This window comes from Rhizophagus irregularis, chromosome 7, assembly GCF_026210795.1.
Source record: "Rhizophagus irregularis chromosome 7, complete sequence".
NCBI lineage: Eukaryota > Fungi > Glomeromycota > Glomeromycetes > Glomerales > Glomeraceae > Rhizophagus > Rhizophagus irregularis.
In genome coordinates, this window is record NC_089435.1 from 378,195 (window position 1) to 403,462 (window position 25,268).

The 25,268-nt window shown below is 25.8% G+C and overlaps 6 protein-coding genes across 6 annotated transcripts; 3 read left to right on the forward strand and 3 right to left on the reverse strand.

The window, feature by feature from the left end:
• Positions 1-252: 252 nt before the first annotated feature.
• Positions 253-1,929, forward strand: OCT59_026923 (uncharacterized protein; the record flags this gene model as incomplete). The annotated part of the gene is made up of 1 exon (XM_025326128.1): positions 253-1,929. One exon carries the CDS (start codon positions 253-255, stop codon positions 1,927-1,929), a length of 1,677 nt encoding a protein of 558 aa, XP_025177637.1.
• Positions 1,930-1,976: 47 nt separating this feature from the next.
• On the reverse strand, positions 1,977-4,080 carry OCT59_026924 (uncharacterized protein). Its single transcript, XM_025332071.2, has one exon. The coding sequence runs from the start codon at positions 4,048-4,050 to the stop codon at positions 2,518-2,520; it is 1,533 nt and encodes a 510-aa protein (XP_025177636.2). The 5' UTR covers positions 4,051-4,080; the 3' UTR covers positions 1,977-2,517.
• Positions 4,081-6,223: 2,143 nt separating this feature from the next.
• On the forward strand, positions 6,224-10,309 carry OCT59_026925 (uncharacterized protein; the record flags this gene model as incomplete). Its single annotated transcript, XM_066136590.1, has 2 exons — positions 6,224-9,899; positions 10,293-10,309. The coding sequence occupies 2 exons, from the start codon at positions 6,224-6,226 to the stop codon at positions 10,307-10,309; spliced, it is 3,693 nt and encodes a 1,230-aa protein (XP_065993063.1).
• Positions 10,310-10,913: 604 nt separating this feature from the next.
• On the forward strand, positions 10,914-11,180 carry OCT59_026926 (uncharacterized protein; the record flags this gene model as incomplete). The annotated part of the gene is made up of 1 exon (XM_025317766.2): positions 10,914-11,180. One exon carries the CDS (start codon positions 10,914-10,916, stop codon positions 11,178-11,180), a length of 267 nt encoding a protein of 88 aa, XP_025177633.2.
• A 2,552-nt stretch (positions 11,181-13,732) lies between these two features.
• Positions 13,733-14,819, reverse strand: OCT59_026927 (uncharacterized protein). The gene is made up of 4 exons (XM_025332070.2): positions 14,610-14,819; positions 14,395-14,535; positions 14,088-14,321; positions 13,733-13,994 (listed from the first exon to the last, which is right to left on the reverse strand). Exons 1-4 carry the CDS (start codon positions 14,775-14,777, stop codon positions 13,857-13,859), a joined length of 681 nt encoding a protein of 226 aa, XP_025177632.2. The 5' UTR covers positions 14,778-14,819; the 3' UTR covers positions 13,733-13,856.
• Positions 14,820-16,100: 1,281 nt separating this feature from the next.
• On the reverse strand, positions 16,101-16,844 carry OCT59_026928 (uncharacterized protein; the record flags this gene model as incomplete). The annotated part of the gene is made up of 2 exons (XM_066136591.1): positions 16,101-16,672; positions 16,733-16,844. The coding sequence occupies 2 exons, from the start codon at positions 16,842-16,844 to the stop codon at positions 16,101-16,103; spliced, it is 684 nt and encodes a 227-aa protein (XP_065993064.1).
• Between the last annotated feature and the right edge of the window lie 8,424 nt (positions 16,845-25,268).

Here is a 25,268-nt window from a genome sequence, read left to right on the forward strand (position 1 = left end):
TTATGTACCTGAAATACATTATTTCTTACGAAGTGGCGTTGATTATGTTGAAGCTGTACCTCTTAATTACACAGCGTTTCCATATTCGGGATCAAATAGACTCAATTTCTATCTCAAGTGAACGAAGTGATCGACATGCATAAATTAATTGTGCAACAATATCGGAGTCGTAACTCCGAAAATGAATTTAATTTACCACAAACCAAACTTCAAACAAAAACCTCTCCTTCCCTTTCTTTTTTTCACTTAAATATGGCGTGTTCAAAAATATTTTCAGGAGAATTACCCGAATTATTAAGCGATATTATGCAATATTTTCGGAATGATTTTTCAACATTACATTCTTGTATCTTAGTCAATAGATTATGGTGTCATTTGGCAATTCCATTATTATGGGAAAATCCATTTTCAATTATATCTCATAAAAATTATTATAACATTGAATATCATGAAATTCGTTTTATTGAAAATTATTTGATTAATTTAAATGATAATGATAAAATAAAATTAAATGAATTTGGTATAAATCATTTAACTCCTTCAAATACATTATTTAATTATCCTAGTTTTATTCAACATTTAGATGCTCATTTGATTGGTGATTGTATTGAAAACTGGGTTGCAGCTGTTAAAAAAAATGAACAATGTTTATTATTATTTCTTAAGAATACACAAAATTTAGATTTCATAAAATTTTTTCATAAATTATTAATTAAAATATTCATTGAAAATAAAGCAAATTTATATGCTTTTGATATTACATATCATCATAAATATTTTGATATTAATTCTGAATCAGTTTTACAAAGTTCAAATTTCATTTATAATATCAAAATTCTTTATCTTGATATTAATGCTCCTTTATTAAAATTTTTAAGTTCTAATTGCAATTCAATTTCATCACTTCATATTTCAAATTTTGTTAAGTATAAAGATAGTACAGCTATTGAATATTTATCACAATTAATTAAATCACAAAAAAATCTTAAAAAAATTTGCTTTATTGATGAAATTCCTCCAATATTATTGAATTCTAATTGTTCAAATACTTTAAACACAATTATATTTTGCGATATTGATTTTAAAGATATAAATAATTTAAATGAAGTATTTGAAGAATTAAATGTTTTAGAATCTATTCATATTATAAATTGTTATTCTTTAGGTTCTAATTTTATTCAACAAATAATTAATTCAATTAAACCATTTAAATTAAAATCTTTAATTATAGATGAAATATTCGAGTCAATAGATTTATTATTACAAAAATCTGGAGATTATTTGGAAAATTTTGGATTATCATTTGAACCTAATACATTTTATTATGGTGTATCAGATTCACAATTCCTTGAGTCAAAATCAAAAATACTTAAATTAATTACAAGATATTGTACGAAAATTAAATTCTTTAAACTAACTGAATTTAGTAATCAGAACATCTATTTAACATTCAACTTAATTGAAAACATTAAACAAAACCTTAATTATCTTACTATTGATACAAATTACGATTTTGGATCAGGTTTAGATACTGAACTTGGATCAATTATACTGCAAAATTTAGGTCAAATACTTCCTTTTAAATTAGAATATTTAGATTTGACTCTTGTTATGAATACTACAGATTTTGAAATATTTTTGATAAATTCTCACAATACTTTTATCGAGAAGTTATTACTTAGTAATAAAATGGATAGAAAACGAGAAAAAGTTGGGCAAGACAATATGTTATACAATATAAAAGAATATATTATGAAAATGAAAAGAGTTAAATACTTTGCTTTTAAAAATCATTTTTTCACTGATGCTTATGGTCATAAAGAATTATTTTATCTGAAAGATGAAGTAAAGGAGTTTAAGTTATATAATATAGTAATCCAAAATTATAATGATTTGAAAATTAAATTTTTCGAATTTATAAGTGATTAATTATTAACAGTTAATATTTAGCAGTTTTACATAATAAAGATATTTTATTTTTATACTTATAGCTGCGACCCATCAAAAATTTAAATTTATTTATTTATATTTTAATCAGATGTGTATTTTTTGCTAAAAAAAAAGTTATTTCCAGATAATTTAATGAAATAATTTAATGAAATAATTAATGTTAACTAAAAGTTCATTTCTTTCTTAAATACAAACTAAATTCTTTCTACGTAAATTCTTCAGCAAAATACTAGATAAATACTAATATATAAACATAACATTTTTCTTTACTCAAATTCCTAAACTACAGTTTGTTTCTTTCCAAAAGGTTATTTAAGTTATGATGGGTAATATTGCTTATTAGGCCAAATAAATCATTGCTTGGCTATTATACAAAGAGGTTGTAAAGAAATTATGCAAAATATATTGAATAACAAATAATTATTTAAAACACCAGTTTGGTTTGGCTAAGTCTTTAAATTTCGGCCAAATGAATCACCATCATAAATTATGAAGATATGTGGCTTTATATATAATCAACTATAAATTTTTGAATAACATTATTTACTTTGATTCCATTAATTAAAGCTACAATAAATCCTTTATAGCGATTTCAACACCATATTTGCATGTTCGCAAATTATTTTGTGCTACAACACTTTTGGCTGCTTTTTTGAACCATTGAGTTGCATTACTCTGGTTTTTTCCCGTTCCACAACCATGTTCATAACAATATCCCACATTATTTTGTCCCATTTTATACCCATTTTTAGCCGATTTTAAATACCACTCAAATGCTTTTTTCTCATCCTTATCTGTTCCTTTACCATATTTGTAACAATCTCCTAAATTATTTTGTGCTACAGCATTACTAGTATTTTCAGCTGCTTTTGTGTACCATTCAAATGCTTTTATTTCATTCTTGTCAGTTCCTTTGCCATTTTCATAGCAATATCCTAAATTATATTGTCCATCATTACATCCTATAATAGCTGATTTTGTATACCATTCAAATGCTTTTGTTTCATCCTTATCTGTTCCTATCCCATGGTCATAGCAATATCCCACATTATTTTGACTCATTGCATTTCCATTTTTAGCTGATTTTAAATACCATTTAAACGCTTCTATTTCATTCTTGTCCGTTCCTTTACCACATTCATAACAAGATCCCACATTAATTTGACTCTTTACATATCCATTTTTAGCTGATTTTAAATACCATTTAAATGACCTTATTTTATTTCTTTTCACTACTTTTCCAGATTGAAAATGACATCCTACCTTACTTTGTGCTATTGAATCATTTGATATCGCAGATTCTAAGTCCATTTCAAATTTACTCCTCAACCTATTTTTAAAAGCAGAAGATATATTTGGTTTAATACTAGATTCTAAAAACAAGTCAAATGCTTTTTTTTCGTCTTTTTGTGTTCCTATTCCATCCATATAACAAATTGCCAAATTATATTGTGCATCTAAATTTTTTTTTTCAGTCAAACTTAAAAGTAATTCAAAAACTTTTTTATAATCAACATTTACATCTTTTCTACAAATTATTAAATTAAAATGTACTTCTAATTTACTTTTTCCGTCTAATTTTAGAAGAAACAGTAATTTATTTTGTTCAAGATCAGTAACAGATAAAATACTATTAATAAAATCTTTATAATAAAATAATGATAATAAATATTTTCCAATAATCGTGTTACTATTTCTTAACAAATTGAATACACCATTATTTTTTATAATCAAATGTAATTGATTGTTATCTATTATATCTAAAGAATCATAATTAATATTATTATTGATGGCAATTAAATAACAATCCAACGCCTTTTCCCTATTAAGATTACAACCAATACCAAATTGATAAAAATATCCTATTAAACTTGTAAACCAAGATTTATTTCCTTTATGGTTTTCCATTATTTTGAGAATTCTTTCAGGATCTTTATCATTACTTTCAAAGGAAGTTTTCATCCAATTAGTCGAAATCTTTTCAAAATTCTCAAAGTCATATGATTTAATAATGTTATTACGAAATTTTATTATAAGATTCTTTAAATAATTTTCATCATCTATAGAAATATTGATATCTATCATTTTATTGGACGACATTGTTGGTTTTCTTGTTTAAATTTTTTTTTTTAAAAAAAAAATTATGTTGGAGTCTAACGTTAACAATTCTTTAAATAATGCTACTGTAGATCAAAGTGGTACGACATTTTTGTAATGTCATCTGATACTTGTTGATTGATCAAATGACCATATTTTAAATAAAGATTGACATTTCTTACTTATAAAGTTAAATTAATTATGCAGATCCAATTCTTGGAGTTAAACACTTAAGCAATATAAGAAATTATCGTTCAGCCCAATAGGTTCATGCAGATTTTCATTGTTGATCATCATGTATACAATACAAAGTATAAATGCATAATAACAAAGAATTAATATGTGATAATTAAACCTTTTTTTTAAAAAAGTTTACTAAACACCACCAAAATATCTACCCGCGGATCTTCAAATCATTTATTGCCGCAGGTAATTTACATCGGCTAAATTTATGCCGATATGACTGTTTTAAAATTTTCCAATATAAATCTAAATACTAACAAACAACTAATTAAATCCTATCTAAACTATCTAAACTAGTATTCCTTTAGTCCTTTACTTTTTTTCTTAAATCATCTATATTTTTCTGAATTAAATTATTAAAAAATTGTAAATTAATTTTTATAAATCGAAAACCTTAAGTGAGAGAACTTCGTTAGCTTGTCAAGATAAAGAATATGATATATCCACAATTAAGCACAAAAACTATGTCAAGAGAAATAATTTTTCGGATTTATATTAATTATTTTATTGAGTACAACAAAATACTTCGTTCTATTCAATGATCTTGCGATGCATACACAATTATTTCACATAATGAAGATATTAACGTTAAAGGTGAAGATGATTTATATTTTATATTCATTTGAAACAGTAATTTAGAGGTACATTATATAAATAATTCCATAACTGATAACAACATCTTTATTAAATAACTGGTACATAGTTATTACTAAATAAGTCTGCAAACACTAAATATGTTAAAAAGCATGTTTATTAATCACATAAATTTTCTTCGCGGTAGTTTGGTAAAATTATTGTTCACATAACGAGATTTCTTGATACCGTCATATTTTCTATCTTGTGAAATATAAAGTATCTCCTTGATATGCCATAAACTTTCGTCAACGTTTCTGTTTCTAAATTATAGTAATTGTTCAAATACTTCAATTGAAGCAACTATATTTTTAAAATCAATATAATAAAATACAATTGTTCTTAAAGTATTTATTCAGTATTCAACCGATATCTCTCTTCTCTCACTCAATAATAACTATCTAATATTATATAGTACAGCTTTATATTTACTTTTCACTTGGTAATAAAGAGTTATGCAATCAGATGGTGTTATTGTCATACTTCAGAGAAACTAAATGTGAAATGCGAGGTATGTCAAGACACAAAAAGATAAATATTGAAGTTTTCATTTTCTTAATATAATGTTGCGATCCGTCATTCGGATGGTTATCCAGATCATCCGTTATTTACGGATCAGCTTAAAGCGTCAAAGTTGGTTTTTAATGTCAATTTTGACTTATTTAGCAGATTTTTGTTTTCTGTTTTTCCCGCTAAATTTAATTCTGCCAAACATTAAATGATCAGCATAGAAAATTTTCTTTTTTTGGAAACCCATGTTTAAACACAAATAGAAATAGTCATTATAAGTCTATTTTTAATGATTATTAATTCAAATTTTATTATATATCTGATATTATAGAATAAAAACTTAATTTAACCTTGGTCACCAGTTGTTGAGAAAATAACGAAAAATAGTATAAGATTGGAATTTAGTATATATTCGTTATAAACGAATGATATTTTTAAGACTGTAACAAAAAAGAATTATAAACTAACAATAATTTTTTTTTATAAATATGTTAAATAGTAATTTAATGTATTTTATCCATTCTTTTTTGTAAGAACATGTAATTACTTCCTTTTAATTAAATCACGTGAACGGCAAATTTTATCATTACACAATACACAATGTATTTTTAAAGGAATTTCTTAACGCAGATCAGTGCATCGGAAAAATTATGGCCCGAAAATATATTTTTTATTGTAACTTCTACTTTTAGTTAAAGTATTCCTTTTAAGTAACCTAATTCATGAAATATTGAAAAAATTTTCGTCTTAATAATTTTTTTAGTAAAATAAATTTCTAAAATAAAAACAAATGGAAACCAAATTTAGTAAATCTAATATCTCAGTTGCTGATATAGTAAACACCAAAAATTGTTTATATTGCAATAAACCCTTTACTGAAGAATTATGGTGTAAAGAATGTATTAATTCTTTAGAAAAATCAGCAGAAAATGGTAATAAAGTAGCAATATTTAATTTAGCTAAAAGGTATTACAATGGGGAAGGAACAGAAAAGAATTTAGAAAAAGCCTTTTATTGGTATCAAAAAGCAGCAGAAAATGGTGATGAAGAGGTAATGCATAATTTAGCTTTTTGTTATTACAATGGAGAAGGAACAGAAAAGAATTTGGAAAAAGCCTTTTATTGGTATCAAAAAGCAGCAGAAAATGGTTTCATTTATTCAATGCATAATTTAGCCTTACGTTATTACAATGGAGAAGGAACAGAAAAGAATTTAGAAAAAGCCTTTTATTGGTATCAAAAAGCAGCAGAAAATGGTTTCACTAATTCAATGCATAATTTAGCCTTTTGTTATGAAAATAAAGAAGGAACAGAAAAGAATTTAGAAAAAGCCTTTTATTGGTATCAAAAAGCAGCAGAAAATGGTTTCACTAATTCAATGCATAATTTAGCCTTACATTATTACAATGGAGAAGGAACAGAAAAGAATTTAAAAAAGGCCTTTTATTGGTATCAAAAAGCAGCAGAAAATGGTTTCACTATTTCAATGCATAATTTAGCCTTTTGTTATGAAAATGGAGAAGAAACAGAAAAGAATTTAGAAAAAGCCTTTTATTGGTATCAAAAAGCAGCAGAAAATGGTGATGAAGAGGTAATGCATAATTTAGCCAATTGTTATTACAATGGAGAAGGAACAGAAAAGAATTTAGAAAAAGCCTTTTATTGGTATCAAAAAGCAGCAGAAAATGGTTTCACTATTTCAATGCATAATTTAGCATTACGTTATGAAAATGAAGAAGGAACAGAAAAGAATTTAGAAAAAGCCTTTTATTGGTATCAAAAAGCAGCAGAAAATGGTTTTACTATTTCAATGCATAATTTAGCCCTACATTATTACAATGGAGAAAGAACAGAAGAGAATTTAGAAAAAGCCTTTATTTGGTATCAAAAAGCAGCAGAAAATGGTTTCACTAATTCAATGCATAATTTAGCCTTACGTTATTACAATGGAGAAGGAACAGAAAAGAATTTAGAAAAAGCCTTTTATTGGTATCAAAAAGCAGCAGAAAATGGTTTCACTAATTCAATGCATAATTTAGCCTTATGTTATTACAATGGAGAAGGAACAGAAAAGAATTTAGAAAAAGCCTTTTATTGGTATCAAAAATCAGCAGAAAATGGTTTCACTAATTCAATGCATAATTTAGCCAATTGTTATTACAATGGAGAAGGAACAGAAAAGAATTTAGAAAAAGCCTTTTATTGGTATCAAAAAGCAGCAGAAAATGGTTTCACTATTTCAATGCATAATTTAGCATTACGTTATTACAATGGAGAAAGAACAGAAGAGAATTTAGAAAAAGCCTTTATTTGGTATCAAAAAGCAGCAGAAAATGGTTTCACTAATTCAATGCATAATTTAGCCTTACGTTATTACAATGGAGAAGGAACAGAAAAGAATTTAGAAAAAGCCTTTTATTGGTATCAAAAAGCAGCAGAAAATGGTTTCACTAATTCAATGCATAATTTAGCCGTATGTTATTACAATGGAGAAGGAACAGAAAAGAATTTAGAAAAAGCCTTTTATTGGTATCAAAAATCAGCAGAAAATGGTTTCACTAATTCGATGCATAATTTAGCCTTTTGTTATGAAAATGGAGAAGGAACAGAAAAGAATTTAGAAAAAGCCTTTTATTGGTATCAAAAAGCAGCAGAAAATGGTTTGACTAATTCAATGTATAATTTAGCCTTTTGTTATGAAAATGAAGAAGGAACAGAAAAGAATTTAGAAAAAGCCTTTTATTGGTATCAAAAATCAGCAGAAAATGGTTTGACTAATTCAATGCATAATTTAGCCTTTTGTTATGAAAATAAAAAAGGAACAGAAAAGAATTTAGAAAAAGCCTTTTATTGGTATCAAAAAGCAGCAGAAAATGGTTTTACTGATTCAATGCATAATTTAGCCTTTTGTTATGAAAATGAAGAAGGAACAGAAAAGAATTTAGAAAAAGCCTTTTATTGGTATCAAAAAGCAGCAGAAAATGGTTTCACTAATTCAATGCATAATTTAGCCTTACATTATTACAATGGAGAAGTAATAGAAAAGAATTTAGAAAAAGCCTTTATTTGGTATCAAAAAGCAGCAAAAAATGGTTTTACTGATTCAATGCATAATTTAGCCTTACGTTATTACAATGGAGAAGGAACAGAAAAGAATTTAGAAAAAGCCTTTTATTGGTATCAAAAAGCAGCAGAAAATGGTTTCACTAATTCAATGCATAATTTAGCCTTATGTTATAACAATGGAGAAGGAATAGAAAAGAATTTAGAAAAAGCCTTTTATTGGTATCAAAAAGCAGCAGAAAATGGTTTTACTAATTCAATGTATAATTTAGCCTTACATTATTACAATGGAGAAGGAACAGAAAAGAATTTAGAAAAAGCCTTTTATTGGTATCAAAAAGCAGCAGAAAGTTGTTTCACTAATTCAATGTATAATTTAGCCATTTGTTATGAAAATGGAGAAGGAACAGAAAAGAATTTAGAAAAAGCCTTTTATTGGTATCAAAAAGCAGCAGAAAATGGTTTCACTAATTCAATGTATATTTTAGCCTTTTGTTATGAAAATGGAGAAGGAACAGAAAAGAATTTAGAAAAAGCCTTTTATTGGTATCAAAAAGCAGTAGAAAATGGTGTTAAAGAGGCAATGCATAATTTAGCCTTACGTTATTACAATGGAGAAGGAACAGAAAAGAATTTAGAAAAAGCCTTTTATTGGTATCAAAAAGCAGCAGAAAATGGTGAAAAAAAAGCAATGAATAATTTAGCCATATGTTATTACAATGGAGAAGGAATAGAAAAAAATTTAGAAAAAGCTTTTTATTGGTATCTTAAATCAGCAGAAAATGGTTTCACTGATTCTATGTATAATTTAGCCTTACGTTATTACAATGGAGGAGGAACAGAAAAGAATTTAGAAAAAGCCTTTTATTGGTATCAAAAAGCAGCAGAAAATGGTTTCACTAATTCAATGTATAATTTAGCCTTTTGTTATGAAAATGGAGAAGGAACAGAAAAGAATTTAGAAAAAGCCTTTTATTGGTATCAAAAAGCAGCAGAAAATGATGTTGAAGCAATACATAATTTAGCCAATTCTTATTATAATGGAGAAGGAACAGAAAAGAATTTAGAAAAAGCCTTTTATTGGTATCAAAAAGCAGCAGAAAATGGTTTCACTAATTCAATGCATAATTTAGCCTTTTGTTATGAAAATGGAGAAGGAACAGAAAAGAATTTAGAAAAAGCCTTTTATTGGTATCAAAAAGCAGCAGAAAATGGTTTCACTAATTCAATGTATAATTTAGCCTTTTGTTATGAAAATGGAGTAGGAACAGAAAAGAATTTAGAAAAAGCCTTTTATTGGCGTCAAAAAGCAACAGAAAGTAACAAAATAGATTTTAAAAATGAAGTTGAATTATGCAATATATGCAAACAGCTATATACTAATTACCAGTGGTGTCAACAATGTAATGTCAAACAATTTCAACAAGATTTTTCAAAGTGGACCAGTAAAAATGAATTTATTGATAAATTTATTCAAGAAGCACAACTAAATGCCAAAAATAGTTATGAAATTTTAGAATGGATACCTTATAATAAATTGTCAAATATCAATTATTATGATAAAGGAGGATTTAGTGAAATTCATAAAGCTATCTGGTTAGATGGTCCTATTTTTAGTTGGAATTTTGACAAACAACAATGGAATAGACAATTAGGTTATGAGGTTATTCTTAAAACACTTAATAATTCATCAAGTTTAAATAGTAAATTTCTGGATGAGGTATATATATTATTTATATTTATTAGCAATTTTTTTTTCTTTTACAAAAATTAATTTTGTTTTATTATTTATACAGTGGAAATATCATTATAATTGTCAGAAAAAATCATTTTCAAAATTTATTCAATTTTTTGGATGTACCCAAGATCCAAATAATTTAAATTATATAATAGTAATGAGTTATGCAAAAAAAGGAAGTTTAAGAAAATGTTTGTCTGATATAATTAAATTTAAATGGCAAGAAAAGTTACAATTATTGAAAAAAATTGTATTAGGGCTCAAAGTAATTCATGAATCAAATTTAACTCATGGTGATTTTCATGATGGTAATATTTTAATATCAGATAATTACAATGAGTTATTTATTATTGATTTAGGATTATGTAAACCTATAAATGATTTACAAGATTCTGACAATAAAATTAAAGAAATTTATGGAGTTTTACCTTATATGGCACCTGAAACATTAAGACAAAAACCCTATACACCAGCAAGTGATATTTATAGTTTTTCAATGATAATGTGGGAATTTACATCAGGTATTCCTCCATTTAATCGTGTAGCACATGATCATCACCTTATTTTGAGTGTCTGTGAAGGGAAACGCCCTGAAATTGTTGAAAATACTCCAAAATGTTATATAGATTTAATGAAAAAATGTTGGGATTCAGATCCTTCCAATAGACCGACCATAACAATGCTCGAAGATATTATATCTGAGTGGATTAGATGTATTAATGAATATTATAGAATAAACAGGGATGGAAATTATAAATTTGTAGTATCTAATATAGATAATAAATTAAAAGATGATATGTTTGAATTTATAAAAGCAAACAAAACTTTAGTACAAGAACAAGCAAATGCTTCTATTATACAATCACATACACAAGCATATTATACAAGTCGTAAATTTACTGAAATCTTAAATACTGGTTGTCTTGAATGTGAAGTTAATATTTAATAATTCTGTTGTTTATTCTTTATTTGTTAGGCTATTTGTCAGTTGTTATATTGCAATTTTTACTAAAATAAATATTTTAAATGCAGATATAATAATTATCAAAAAAATCTTTATTATAATTTTTATTTTTTAATTGAAATTTGTTATGCTTAATATTCATATCCACACTTTAAGATTAAGAACTTACCAGTATTATTTATTGCTTTAAAAAAATATTATAATTATATTTCATAGAATATGGATTCTTAAAATATAATTATAAAATTCATTTATTGAAGTTGTATCATCGATGCCATCTTTTAAAACAGCTTGGATTATTACTTATTTCTATTTCCTTTTTAATTAAGATTGATAAACTATATTTATTGTGAATGAATAGGTTAATATATAGTTACTTGGTGAAACTATGCAGTATTTAGTTAATCCCTATAAAAACGAAATGTCTGATATTTGTATTTTTTTTATCTAACTTTGTCTAAATTTTGTGTAAAAATTCATTATATTGTGCTTAAATAACTATCTAGCTGTAATCGTATTGTATAATTTCCTTTTGTTTCTTGTCAATTTAAATCATCCTTGTTGTTCATTTGTTTTATCATGAGAAATTTGAAGTCAAAGAATGATGAGATCTATTAAACAATTCGTATATAATTACATATATTTTTCAATAATAATGATTTTATGTGACGAAAGCCTGAAAGGCCTTAATAAAAATATATCATTTGTGTAATATTTGCATTGCCATCACTATTTTGTGTTCTGGCTATAGATTAATGTTGCACTTTGATGTCGAGATGACACTGTTGGTTCTAGAAATATTAATTATTGAAACTGAATTTTAATGTCATGAAACTGTGAGCAATAATTTAATGCCCTGTAAAAAATCTGATCCTTGTTTTATCTTTCCATGTTTTTTCCGTGAATGTATCATTTTCATGGAATTTATAGCCTTAAATCATGGAAATTTTCATCTCGCTAACACGGATATCCGTGAATGTATCATTTTCACGGAATTTTTACGGAAGACACGGAGAAATAATGGAAATATTCGGATAAAAATTTTTTATAGGGATGGTGCTACTTAATATTGTTATTTTGATCTGTCATACATTGTTTCCAATGTAATTTTGTATTTTTTATTTTTCAATACGTATAAACATACAGCATACTGTACACAGGATAAAAAAAGTTAAACCAGATGTACCGAAAATTTTTGCGAAAAAATTGCTACAGTTGCCTGCAGTATGAAGAGGTTTGGCTATATTCCTATATTCATGGCGTGTTGGCGTCACAAAAAAATTAGAATGGATTTTATTAAGATTTTTTATTTTCTACACTTAGAAAAAATTCACAAGGGTTAAAACCCTAAATGTCGTAAAAGAAGGAGGTTGAATCCACCGCCATCTATCTATTATCTTACAAGAAAAAATTCATAAGAAACGTTCCATATGCATAAATTATAAGAATCATCGTTGTTGCTATAACAAGGCCGATAAAAAAATTCTTAAGAATCATGATTTAACAATTTTCTTCCCTTTAATAAAGACGATTTATTTAGTTAGAAATTATATTTTAGGGATTATGGGGTTTAAATCACATGAATATTATGAAAAGTATACTTAACGTTAAATACAGTAAGAGTAAATTATTCGTAATCTTCGTACGTTAATATTTAAATGATGATTGATGAACATGTTACAAATAAAAATGTTAAAACTGAATTATTCAAACGAATGATATAATAAAGCTTGAAACTTTGAAGATAAATCTTTAAAGTGCCCAAGAAAAGTTTCTTGATTTGAAATAGACGTTCAAATAAGAGAAAAAGAAAAGGTAAAGAGATTTAAAATGAATTAAAAGAAGTTTTTACAAAGCGCACAAATCAAAATATTTTTTAAAAATAAAAAAGTATATTGGAATTTGAATACATGATAATAGTAATATGGTTTCATAGTCATAATAATTATTAACTGATAATACCACGAAGTTCTGCGTAGTGCTAATAATATTACGTCATTATGATAGGTACTAGTCGGTGGTGCAGCACGTGACGTTTTTTAATGTTTACAGTATAGTAACCGATCTGGTGTAACCGCTTCAATATTTTGTATTTTATAATAGTTAACGAAGGGTGGGTCTGCCGGTTGGATTTTGTACATTTAGTTTTAGATCAATAGTACATATGACTTTTTTGTAAAATTTCAATGTATCTTCATATCTCACAAATGTATCTACCTTTCTAAAGTAAAAATAAAAAATAAATAAAAATGAATCTAATACTAGTAAGTCAAATTGTTTAAAATTAAAGAGAAATTTGGTTTATCACTGCATAATAAGTTGCTCGACATGCAACTAAACAGGTATATTCTTAAACCTGAATGTTACAACAACTGTCAGCTTTGATTATCTTCCAACGCGTATTGATCTCTAACTACAGAAAATTAGAAAATCAGTACAGGTAATTCAAATTAAACTCAAGGCTTTTTCAGGTAAAACATAGTCAAGGTTATTATTTCATTTATAAAATTTGCTAATTATTTAAACTTGAAAGATTATTAAAGCAAAACTTTTTAAGAATTCCTTTTTATTTAAATTAAAAGATGATATTGAAAAATGTAAAAATTTAATATTTATGGCATGAATAATTGATATGCAAAATTTCTAATAAAAATTATTTTATAATTTTGTTTGAGTTTCCTGAACTTCTTGTTTATTCTGAACGTCCTGTGGTATTTCTTCTTGACTATTTTGAGTATCTTGAGTATCTTGAGGTATATCGGATATCAATTTCATCTTTGCAGCATAAATGCAGAACTGAAAAGTAAAAACATTCGAAATTAGGATTTTATATTAAAAAAATTTTTTATGAAAAACTCTTATTATACAAAAATAATGATTTTATGTTACCTCATCAAAGAGAATGTAACCTCCAAGGTTCGTATCAATTTCATTAAACTTGGATTTAAGTTCTTTATTTGATACCACATTTATTCCAATTAATTTATGACCTTTTTTGAATTCTCCAAAATCGATACGCCTGTCATTATCTATATCAAGTTTCTTAAATATTTTGAATAGCTCATTGTAGTAATGAAGAAGATCGATGAGACGACCAAATTCTTTGAAATCAATGAAACCATCCTAAAGAAATTTTTATAAGTATTAGGATTCAATAAGTAAAATAAGAATAATAAAAGCTAATTTGAAGACAAACTTTGGAAGTATCGGCAGCTTTATAAGCTCGCATGATGGCAGGCTTATCTTTTGCGAGGTGAGGATAGAGTTCAATAACGGCTTTATCAATTTCAGCGAGAGACAAGATACCGTTACCATTATAGTCAAAAACGTCAAAAATCTATCATAATGGTTAATTATGAAGTTAATAATTTGAAATAACAAAATATTTATTCAAAAAGTTAAAAAATATACCTTCTTAATTTGAGCTTTGTCTAGATTATTGGTAGTAATAACTGCCTTCTTTTGAGTAGTTTTGCTAGCTGCCTTCTTGTCCAATTTACTAGCAGTTTTGCTGACTACCTTCCTATCCAATTTTCCGGTAGTTCTGATAGATGCCTTCTTGTTTAATTTTTCGGCCATTGGTGTTATGTACTTTAGAATTTGTCTTGAAGTAAATTTTATGATGATACTTGGAAGGTATTTCCAGCCATTTTTATATAAAAAATGGGCAATATTCTTACATGCCAAAAATAGTACAAATTATTAATTAAGATATAAAATATCAGGGTTTCACTAAAAATAACTTAAAACTTCTTTCAAAAAACTTAAAAATATTAAATAAATTAATTTTGTCGGTAGTGTTACATTATTAAATTAACTCTCTTTGTTAGATTATAAATATCAATGGATTAGAATTTAAAAATTCAAAAGACAACGTTCAGTAGTAACTAAATCACTAGCCAAAATAAGCAAACACGATATAATGAAATACAAATTATAGAATGTTCTATTTTTTTACTTATAAAGAAGCCAAACAAAGAATGTTTTTATGAATAATTAATTTATTTTATTTATTTTTTTTGTTTTACGTTCTTAACTTTATTTAAATAAGTAGATAAATTATTCATGTATCACTAACATGATGAGAATGAGAAATTGTAACTATATAATTTTAATAACAAAGAAATTCTTTGTCGATTAAATATAATAATGGACAAATAAATTTGATGTAAGACGAAATCAATTATGATGTAAACTGACGATGACAATAATGGGACACAAAATCGGAAATAACCTTCCGAGTTACGTTACAGAAAATAATCATGTACAGTATTTGTTTTAAACAAATATTTAGATCATTAATATATCTTATATTTGTAAAATGTATCTTAATGAAGGAGTAACTTAATAATTTCATATAATAATTTAACTATATTAAATAACCTACATTTATTTTCACTTTTGTACAATTTAGTTTGAACGACAACGCTAAATTTAATATAATATAAATCGACTGTAACACAATATTGTATTCAAAATCATTGCTGCAAGTAAAAAAATTTCTATCAAGAACGATACAAAGTTTTAAAACTAGCCAAAATAGTAAACCGGATACTAAGAAACATTTTCTTGTTTTGAAAATGGTAGTACGTAACTCGAACATAAAACTATTCGTAACGCCAAGATAAATTGGTACTAACCTAATAAGGATATTAATACAACCCATTTATGGTTAATCTGTACTAATATGTTGATCACTTATTATTTAAATCGTATATAATAGTCCACATTATATAAACTAAGTTCCATGTGATATCGTTTACTTATGTTTAAAATAAATAACGAAAATCGACAATTGTAAATGAGATTTATCTTGTAATTTGAAATACTTCATATTCTTCCACAGAAAATAAATCAGAAAATAAATCAGTAGTTTCACTGATTTGTTTTTCGTAAGCAAAATTACCACATACATTTACCAAAATCTCCATCTAAAACCAAGTCACTGATACCAAATAATGGTCCACGATCAAAGGAGTTAAGTATAGCGACTTTTTCATTTTTTATACGACTTAAAATATAACTTTTAATATCATTATATCTCTTAAACGAGAATATAAAACTGTCCTTAGTAGTGCCATAAGAATCATCAGACTTCCATTCAATTGGATTATATCCACCAAAAATTTCCTTACTGACTTTCACCTTAATAATTGTTACAGTACGAGATTGATTATCACAAATTTCATGAAATTTTTTATATGTAAATCCATCACGAGATCCACAAAGTAACAATTTGAATTTGTATGTATTTTTTATCTCATCTGTAATTTCAGTTCTATCGATCCATTTTGAGATTAATTCAGCATGTCGAATTGTAATAATTTTGGAATCAATGGAATCAATATTAATTTCTTCAGTAGTAATATGAGGTTTTGATGTTTTACTTGATTGGATACTGGGTTTCAAGAAATATTTTAATAAATCTTCATATAATTCCTTTAATATAATTTTTTTATAAGGCAATACTTTATCTGCAAATTCTTCAGAAGTTAAATTATAGAATCTAATATGTGGAACGCAATGTTATAAACTATTTTTCAAAGCATTAAAATCTTCTTTTGAAAAATTAGTAGGATCGGAAGGTTTTGGATTTTGAGCAAGTTTCCATCTAAGCACATTTTTCCATACTTGAATTTCATTCATTTGAAGATTATCACTTTGAATAAGTGAAACCAAAAGTTTTTCTGAAATTGAGGAAAAATTTAGAGATTTATATATCTTGTTTGGCTCTTTGGTTATTAAATTATTACAAAATTCTTAAAGTTCCAAGAAAGAATCATTCTCAAAACTTGTCTTATATATCAAATCAAAATTAAATTCCATCCAATTTGCCTTAGTTTCAATCAAAAAGGATTGTAAATAAGTGGTTAATTCTTGGAGACCAAGTTCACTACCAGAAACTAAGATATCCAAAGTATCATGCAGATATGCTTGATAGTTTTGTGTTACATGAAAAATAATGACATCATTGCAGATCTTGATAATTTACTCTTTTCCGTTAATATAAAAAATTTTAAATATTTTTTTTGCTAAAGTTTTATTATCCATGACAAATAATGATTTAATTTACCCTATTTTGCAAGTTGCATCTATTTATAATATAAAGAAAAGGTTGTAATAATTTTTTGTTTGTATCTTTTGTACTTAACGGCGGTATAAAAATGTTATTACGCGTATTATCACTTTCTAACGTCTAATCATACAAACTTAAAATGAAATGTGAAGAAAAATAAGAAATATAAACTCAATTAAGATATTTCTTAATCAAAAAAATCGTACGAATACCCTACGTACTATTTACTCTTTTCGTTCTACGAGCAAGTAACAACAACCTTAATTTAGTTGTATTATAACTGCTTGTGATAAAGGAACGAAATTTATCATTAGCAAGAAATATAAGAGGATTTTTGTTGAAACATTAAAAGTAATAAAACACTAATAAAACGCAGTTTACTAAGAAAATAATGTGGAAAATACACTACTTAAACGTACTGTACATAATAATAAGAGACAAAATTTTATGAGCTATAAGCCAAGAATTAATGGTATTATGAAGTTCAATATGATTGTTGTGATTTTTTGGACATAATTAATTCAGAACTTTCTTCAGATGGCAATATATCAAAATCTGGAGATAATGTACCCAATCTTTTGATTGTAAATAGGCTTATTCATGATTATTGTTGGTTTATTTGTCTGATATACAGTCAACTCTGGATATAACGAACCCTCCGTTCCAGGAGGTTTAGTTCGGTATATAGTGAATTCGTTATATAATATACCGAACTAGTTTTCTTTATAGGCAATTTAGGCCAAATTTGTAATGCTGGCCAAAATTATAATTTCTTTTTAACATAAATTTTCGAAAAAATTACTAGTAATTCTGGCCAGCACTATAAAATTGGCCTGGACTACTATATAGTCACATGACCGTTCGTTATAGAAAGTATAAAGTTATTATATAGCTGATATATAGGGGCTGGTTAAGTTTGGTTCGGATGCGTTATATAGTGTTTTATTATAAAAGTTCGTTATATCCAGTGAAATTATTTATAAAAAATCGGTTCTGGAAATTATGATTCGGTATAACGAGGTTTCGGTACAAACAGGTTCGTTATAACCAGAGTCGACTGTAAATCATTGATTCTCAAATTTAAATTATCTCAGCACCTTTTAAAAGAAGAAAAGTTCATCTAGTTTATCAGTTTATTTATGGAATTATAAAGACTCGTTTCATCGCGGTCATCAAAAATTTAGATGAGCGGAATTAGGATATTGATGAATCCATTCATAATATTAAAAAAGATCATTTTCTTTCATTTTCCGAAGTTAAAAATTATTAAAACTATCATCAATTTGCTCAACTCTACTTGATATTTTTTTACAAAAGATGTATTATGTACAGTAAAGTAAATGGTAATTTAATTCCTTTAATATCAATGTTCTCTACTTTTAAAGGAATCTGAAATCATTACTTTTATTTAAAATGAATAAACAAGAAATTGAAAATATTAAAGGTAATGAAATAAATTAAATGAATAATTTTAATTTTTTTTTTGTAAAATCTGTAACAAAATAGTTTCGTTCAATTACTATGTACAGTATCTTGCCAATGTACAAATTACAATTGACAAATCCCCAAACATTCCATCATTATTTTACACAATATAATGATTAAGTACTTTATTTTATAATAATAATAATAATAGAATGGTTAAATATTGGTATATGTTAAATTTTTTAATGTTTTTATACAGTCCAATTTTTATTATGATATTTATCGTCTGAAAGTCCTCTCCAGAGAAACTAAACTCTGCAAAATTTAAAAAAAAGAAATGTTAGCTTTTAGCACGTTTCTTAATCAATTTTAAAACTCTACTCTCAAACAACTAACTTACCATCCAAAAGTCTCTCAGGAGAAGCCAGAACCTACAAAAAAAAAATAAATAAAAAAAGAAATACGGTAGAATGATTAAATTTTTTGGTCAATGATAATTAATTTAGAAGTGATTGTCATATAACATAATTCTATGGCAAAATGTATTTATAAAAAATCTTTGATATGGAGAGTGGCGTTAAATTTAGCACTACTAAATATATGAGACGAACAAAATGTTAACGTTAACTTAATGTTAACATAACGTTATCGGTTTCTGTTGAATGTCATGTGCAATTACATACTGTATGATTATTGGTGGTCGAATATAGGAATTGATCAGAGTATTGCTTCTACACTTTTCCGAGTTGTTGTTGCTGACTCAGGAAACTTTGATGACCTTCCCTTTAGAGCTTTAAAATCACGAGAAGATTTGGCAGATAAATAAAATTTTGAAATTTTCGTTTAATATTATGTTTTTATCACAAAATAAAATTTTAATGAATTTAGGAAAATATATAATTTTATTCTTTTTTTGCGATATTAACATGATTCACCGTCCACCCAAGGTCAAATTTGTAACTAATTATTTAAAATAATTATCAAAAATTTTCTATACATTTCTGGACATTTGGAACACTTTGGAGGAGGCAAAGAAATATACAGCTCAAAAACTAGTAACTAAACAACAGGGCGGACATCCTCATATTATCACGATATTGCCGATCATTTTGCCGATCATTTGTTCAATATTGTCACAAAAAAATACCGTTGAGTTTATTTTTTTTACAAACTCTACTAACAATGTATAAAATTTTGATTTTATTTACTTTATTTATATACTATTAATAAATTAATTCATAAAATAGTTCATGAAGATTTTACCAAATATTAGCCTTATATTAATCTTACAATAATTGCAAGCATGTATTTAATGATAACTTTTTGTTTATTAAAAATTATCCATGTTTATTTTAGCCATAGATTCTTGAATACTTAAATAATATACTATAAAAGTTTCAAGTTTCGCCCAAACATCTGTGGCTTCGCCCGAAGCTTCAAAGTCAAATTAGCAGATGATCGGCATATGATTGGCTAATACTATAATTATTAAAATTTCGGCTCAAAGCTAACTTTATTTTTTTTTGCTACAATAATTTTATAGTATATTTTGGGTATCCTAAACTACCAAATAAAATAATTAGTACAATTTTTCTAGCAAATATGATTTTGCTTAGAGTTTCAAAATAAACGTGATAATCAATATATATATGATCGGCAAATGATCGGCACAGTGATAATAAGCATGTCCGCCCTGTTTAACTAAACTAGTAATCTTGTAAATTGGTTGTAAATATGAGATTTTATTTGTAAGACATTAACATTAAATTATTATTTCCAATTTGTATTCATCTTCTATAATTTTTTCTTTTATCCGTTATTTCATTAATTATTAATTTTCAGAAATGAACGGTAAAACTATGTTCCATCTTTTTGTTTACTTTTTAAGGATATCTCCTTTTTTGTTTTGTAACGATTGATTTGGAAGATGAAAACTTAATAAAACAATTGAACATGTACATTAAATTATCAAATGAGAGCCCACAAACGAACAAGTTTTGTTTTTTTTCATCGTAAAAAATTGCATATTAACTTACCATAATAATTAGGATTTTTTAGTGAATTATATAAAGGAAGGCTATCAAAATTAAAAGAAATGATTTTGAGATTTTGTTGTGATTTAATTATAATACTTAAATTCTCTTCAAGATTTTGATAACGATTTATAAATTGGAAATTAATTTATGAAATTGAATTGGAATTGGAGCTTAAAAATTTTAAAAATGAGTGCCTAAAATTACAAGAGTAACTACTCTCGTAAGAAACAAAAGGATAGTTTGTTTTAAAGAATGTATTGCCGAGGGAAGATAAAGTGTCGGAAATACGACTTGCTAAAGTAGTTGAAAAATATGACAGTGAAATCATTTTTACGTGTAAACATTTTGTACGTGTAAACTAGGAAGTAAAATAAAATTACACGTAATATAGCTTATAAAAAAAAAATTGTGGATTTCTCAACGTAATGCAATAAATTATATATTATTAAATTACTTCCGGTAATTTATAGTAATTTTAAATTATATATTATATGTATCATAAATGTCATATTTAAGATAAAGATGCCTAATATCACAAATAAATAAATTCAGAAATACAGTAGTAATATCATAATAATGACGTTTATATGTAAAATCAAGAGTATATAATTTTGCCTAGGATATTTAAAAGAAAATGGATATTCCCATAATAATGGAATTGTTAAACGAGACATAATCTATTAACTTGATACATGAATATAAAGTTAAAAAGCCATCCCGAAAATCATTTTTCGGGTATATCTAATATTTTAGTACATTTTATAGCGAACGAAAAACAAAAGGGGGATTTACAATTTTTTTTAAAAAATTACGCTAAAAGTAGTTATTTATACTAGGCGTGTTTGTGTAATCACATGTCATTTGATTAATAATAAATTTATTATAGAAATGACTGCTATTCCGTTTCAAATTAGGGTTGGCAATTGGGTTGGCATAAATTTAGTCGATCTGCGGCAATAAAGATCCGCGGGTAGAATTTAAGCGGCAATTGTTCTTTTCACATGCTAAAAATATTAAAATTACCAAATTGTGAGTTTCCACGTCTTTTCTTATATTTATAATATTTTAAAATATCTTTTTAATTTTTTATGTATTTTATATAATTATTATTTTTTTTTTCAACATATTTTTTTCTATTGTCCTCCTATTCCTCCTATTATATTATCTCCTCCTTAATTGATTATTAATAACATGGTTATGCATGGCTTGACTTTCTATTGTTCACTTCTATTATTGTCTCCCCAAAAGGAATAATACCCACGAAAAATTATAAATTTTCTAAATATTCATATTTTGATACGTCAGCCGTATGAATTTACGCCAATGACCTAACACAATATGGCGAAATGCCTACTTTTAGCATGGCAGTGATATAAATAATTTCTCGTGACATATTATTCTTAATATGTGATGACATACTGTTATCTTGTAAAAAAATCTCCAACCTTCTTTCCTCCTTTCCTTTTATTTCTTACTAAATGTATATAGTATTATATTTATGTCCATCAGAATAAGGACTAAAGCTATAGACATTTTTATTTATAAGTTATCGTGATGATGATGTAAAAATGTATTTAAAGTATTTGAAATGAAATACATGTATTTGTTAATGCTTAAGAATTAAAAGTTATTGCAAACAATCATCTGATGAATTATCTTAATGCGATGTCATTCATATAAATTTCAATCAAAATCAATAGCAATAAATTTAGCTAGTAGAAAATTTGCAATAAAATAATAAAAAGGGACAAGTAATGAAAAAGTCACTGAAATAAATTATAAACCGTTTTATTTTATGGATTAGTTATTCTGTAGCTTATATAAACTTTAATTTGAGTATTTTATTTGACATTGCACAGCTAAGCAATTATTAGCATGAGAAATATCATTATAGGTTAAAAATAATAATATGTTGTTATGAAAATAAGTTTATGATTTATTAGCAATATGAACAAGATGAATTTATCTTAAATGCATAGATATTGGTTATTATGAGCAGCAAAAAAAATTATTTTATTTTTCTAAATGATGAAGCAAATCCTTCATTCATAAATACAAATTTATTACTATTTTTTAATTACTTTAAATACTTCATAATCTTCTACTTCGAAATTTGTTGGGATTCCTATTTTAGAATAGCGATTTCCACTATCGTAATTATTATAACACCAATTATTATTATAACAGGTTAAATTACCCATAGTTGGACCATGACTATCGCCACAAAAAACTGCAAGTTGTGAAGAATTAACATAACTTACTCTTGCAGCATAAGTATTTTTTCCATTTGGAAAATTAAATAAAAAACTATCTGCTGTAGTTTTCCATGCCCAACTTACATCCCAATCAAGGGGATTGTATCCTCCAATTAATTGTAATGAATTTTTAATTTTTGCTACCCAAATAGTAGCTCCTTTATTATCACAATTTTTATGAAAATCTTTAACATCATTTCCATCCTGACTTAAGCGATATAATAATTCAAATTTATAAGGAATATTTTTTCTATTATAACATGAAGAACTTTTTTTGTCAATCCATGAAGCTAAAATAGAAACATTGTTTGGTTCAATTAAAGTTGATTTAAAATTAGTTTTTCTTGAAGGTGTAAAATTGGATTTAGGTTTTATATTAGGAACAATATGAAATTCTAAAAGATCATGAATTAATTCCTGTGGTAAGATATCTTTATAACAATATACTTTATAAAAGAAATCTATGGGATCAATATCGTAAAATCGAATTAAAGGGATAAATCTTTGTAATGCCTTCTCGATCTTTGTAATATCTTCTTTATTCCATTTTGATGGTTCATTCTTTATATTTTGTTGAGTAAAACACCATTTTAACAAATTCTCCCAAATTTCAATTTCTTCCATATTTAAATCATCCCTTTTTAATAACGATTCTAATAAAGGAGCTTTTAAATAAATAAATCTATCAGAATTAAATAAAACTTGAGGTTCTTTACAGATATTTTCAAGACAGAAATTCCATAAATCTGTAAATGTTTCATATTGATAAACAGTTTCAAGAATTTCAGTTGGATTTTGATATAAAAATTCAGTTTGATGTTTAATCAAAAATTCTTGAATATGAGATACTAAAGGATGAAGATTAAGTTCATCAACTGCTATTAACAATTTCAATATGTCAGAACCTTGTAAATTCTTTAATTCAATATTTCCACAATAAAAAAACCTATTAATATAATGATTAATTAATTAAACTTTTTCTTTAAAAAAAAATATGATTATTAAAAATAAATACCTAAGAATAATATTAAATAATTGTGGAGAAATATTTGGTTTTTTGAAAATAAATTTTCCATCTTTCTTTTCAGCCCATTCATTAGAAAATGCAGAGCGAAAATATTGAGACCTAATAGATAAAATATTAGAATGAGCATGAATTTCTTTAACATATTGCTCTTCACCAGCATAAATAATAACGTCATATCCAATTTCTGTTTCAAAAAGTTTTTCATAATCGCTAGATAATTCTGCCCAAAATTTTGAAGACATTGTTTTTAAATTTTTTAAATAATAAAGCAAGAAATGCAAAAAAAAATGCAGGTAAAATTAAAGTTTGGGATACGAACGTCCTTTATTTATATTATGTTATGGTGATCATGTCTATAACCGAACACCCGTACTACCTAATATAGAATTCCAATGCCAATCATCTTCAATTTTGCTGTTACTGAGAAGTCTAACTACTACGGACGGATTTGCGTAATTTATAAATATTTTGAGTCAACGAAAATAGATTTATTTACAGAAGCTTTGCAGAAATAAATTTGGTTATAATTATCACCCGTATTATTTATAAGATGTAACCGTTATTTTGATGATAGATAAAATAATTTTAACTACAAAAGCTGTTGTTTCAGTTATAAAAGATCAAATAAGAAATAATTTTATTATATATCCTTATAGGATCACACTGTATTTTTTTTACATTTATTGAATAGCTTTATTGATGATATATATAATAAATGAATACTGTTTAAATCATTACAAATACATAATAAAATTAATAAAATTAGATTTTTATACAAATAGACTATAAATTAACTCGTGACTGATTTAATAGTGTGATCGTGAGAGTCTATATAATAAAACACTTATTGTATAGGTCTTTAGGCAATACTTTGCTGTTTTCGATCTCAACCATTTGATCGGTCATATTGTACCACTTCGTGGCACAATCTGAGCCAATCAAATGGCCTCAATCGAAAACAGCACGTTATTGCCTAAATACTATACAATAAGTATATAATATTATTTATTATGTATTATTACACAATGTTATATTTAACACGGAATTTTCATAATGAAGTAATCAATGATATTTTATAGTCAGAATGTGAACGCCTATCAATAGCTGTGCAAGAATAAAGGAAACTTAGCATCAACATTACCAAATTTTTTCTTATATGACAAAGATTTAATTGGCTCAAAAAATATCTATGATTTGCAACTTGAAATGTTGAGTAAGAATTTATTATATTACGTCAATAATAATAATGAA